Consider the following 1,290-nt stretch of genomic DNA (forward strand, 5'->3'; position numbering starts at 1 on the left):
TGATATGCCGGCTTAGTCTTTCAGAGGTGCTCATAGGGGTAGGGTGTGCGTGTGTGCGTTTATAGGGATGAGTGTATGCGCGTGTATATGAGCGCTTGTGTCTGTACTGATGTTTAAAAAAAACGCCAAGCGACAAAATAAACAGAAAATATTAATCTTGATGACTATATCATACGGTTCATCTAGATGTGAAATAGTAAATTTGTAATTTCCTATGCTTGTATAAATGAATAAAGGATGTTTGAAGTGTCAAAAAGAAAAAAAACACGCCTTGTCTAGCGGATGCTCCTATGCATCATCTCGTTGTACTGCAGCAAGGAGATCTGCCGCTGCATCCTCATCTGCAAGTAGAAGTTGGCGATGAACTCCTCAGCCTTCACGTCCACCCCGGCGTCCTCGCCGTCCTCTTGTTCCGCGGCGCCGAAGTTCGCGCAGCTCGCTCCCATCACCGCCCGCTGGAGCAGCTGCTCCTCCGCGCAATCGTCGAGGTTCTCGACGCCGTACTCGCTCGGCCCGGCACCGTGGCCGTCCCCGACGCTGCCCGCGTCCTTCTCGCGCGGGTCACAGAAGAAGTAGCGGTCGCCACTGTAGTCGTCGGGGGTGTCCGGGACGGCGGGGGCGATGCAGGGGATGAAGCGGAGCACGCGCGCGGAGGGGGCGCGGAACCGGAACGCCGGCGTCTCGTCGATGGAGAACTCGCGCTCACCGTAGCGCAGCCGGTCGCTGCGCCCGCTGCGCCCCAGGGTCTTGAGCAGGCGGAGGCCGTGCACCACGACTCCCTTCCGCGCCCGGAGCACCGCCAGCCGCAGCAGCCGCCACGCCCGCCCTCGGATCGACGCCCTCCTCATCGCCTTAGGCGTCGTCGTCGCCATTGTAGTGCTGTCCACCAGAATAGCAGCCGCCTCTGTTGCTTGCTGCAATGCTGCTCTGCTGTTTCGCCTCTACTATGCAAAGTTAGTGATGAGATGAGCGGGGCAGGGAGTGCGGCATAAATAGGGAGCTGGCAGCTGGCTTTGCTTGTGCTGTGTGTCGTGTGGCGGGAGCCGGAGCGCGATGGGAGAGAAGCGAAGCGAGCGCGTTTGTTTGGCTGCTCGCTTCGGGGTTGGCACAGAGCTGGAGGCTAGAGCGGCGGGGTGACTAGAGTCGTGTCGTGTGGACGGCGTCCGCCAGGGAAGGGTGGACGCATAGTGCGCGCCGGATCGACCAGACGGACGGCGGGAAAGAAGCGATGCGTTTCTGGACATGCAGACGTTTCGTGGGTTCAGTTTCCAGCTCCTCGTTTTCCGAACA

At 59.1% G+C, this 1,290-nt stretch overlaps 1 protein-coding gene across 1 annotated transcript; it reads right to left on the reverse strand.

Annotated features, from left to right (window-relative positions):
• Window positions 1-144: 144 nt before the first annotated feature.
• On the reverse strand, window positions 145-946 carry LOC119293682. The gene has a single exon (XM_037572063.1). It carries the CDS (start codon window positions 870-872, stop codon window positions 276-278), a length of 597 nt encoding a protein of 198 aa, XP_037427960.1. The 5' UTR covers window positions 873-946; the 3' UTR covers window positions 145-275.
• Window positions 947-1,290: the final 344 nt, after the last annotated feature.

Source organism: Triticum dicoccoides, chromosome 4B (assembly GCF_002162155.2).
Source record: "Triticum dicoccoides isolate Atlit2015 ecotype Zavitan chromosome 4B, WEW_v2.0, whole genome shotgun sequence".
In the NCBI taxonomy this organism is placed as follows: Eukaryota; Viridiplantae; Streptophyta; class Magnoliopsida; order Poales; family Poaceae; genus Triticum; species Triticum dicoccoides.

Excerpts from the sequence above, each read along its gene's own strand:
- LOC119293682 (XM_037572063.1), bottom strand. The coding sequence starts at position 872 with ATGGCGACGACGACGCCTAAGGCGATGAGGAGGGCGTCGATCCGAGGG.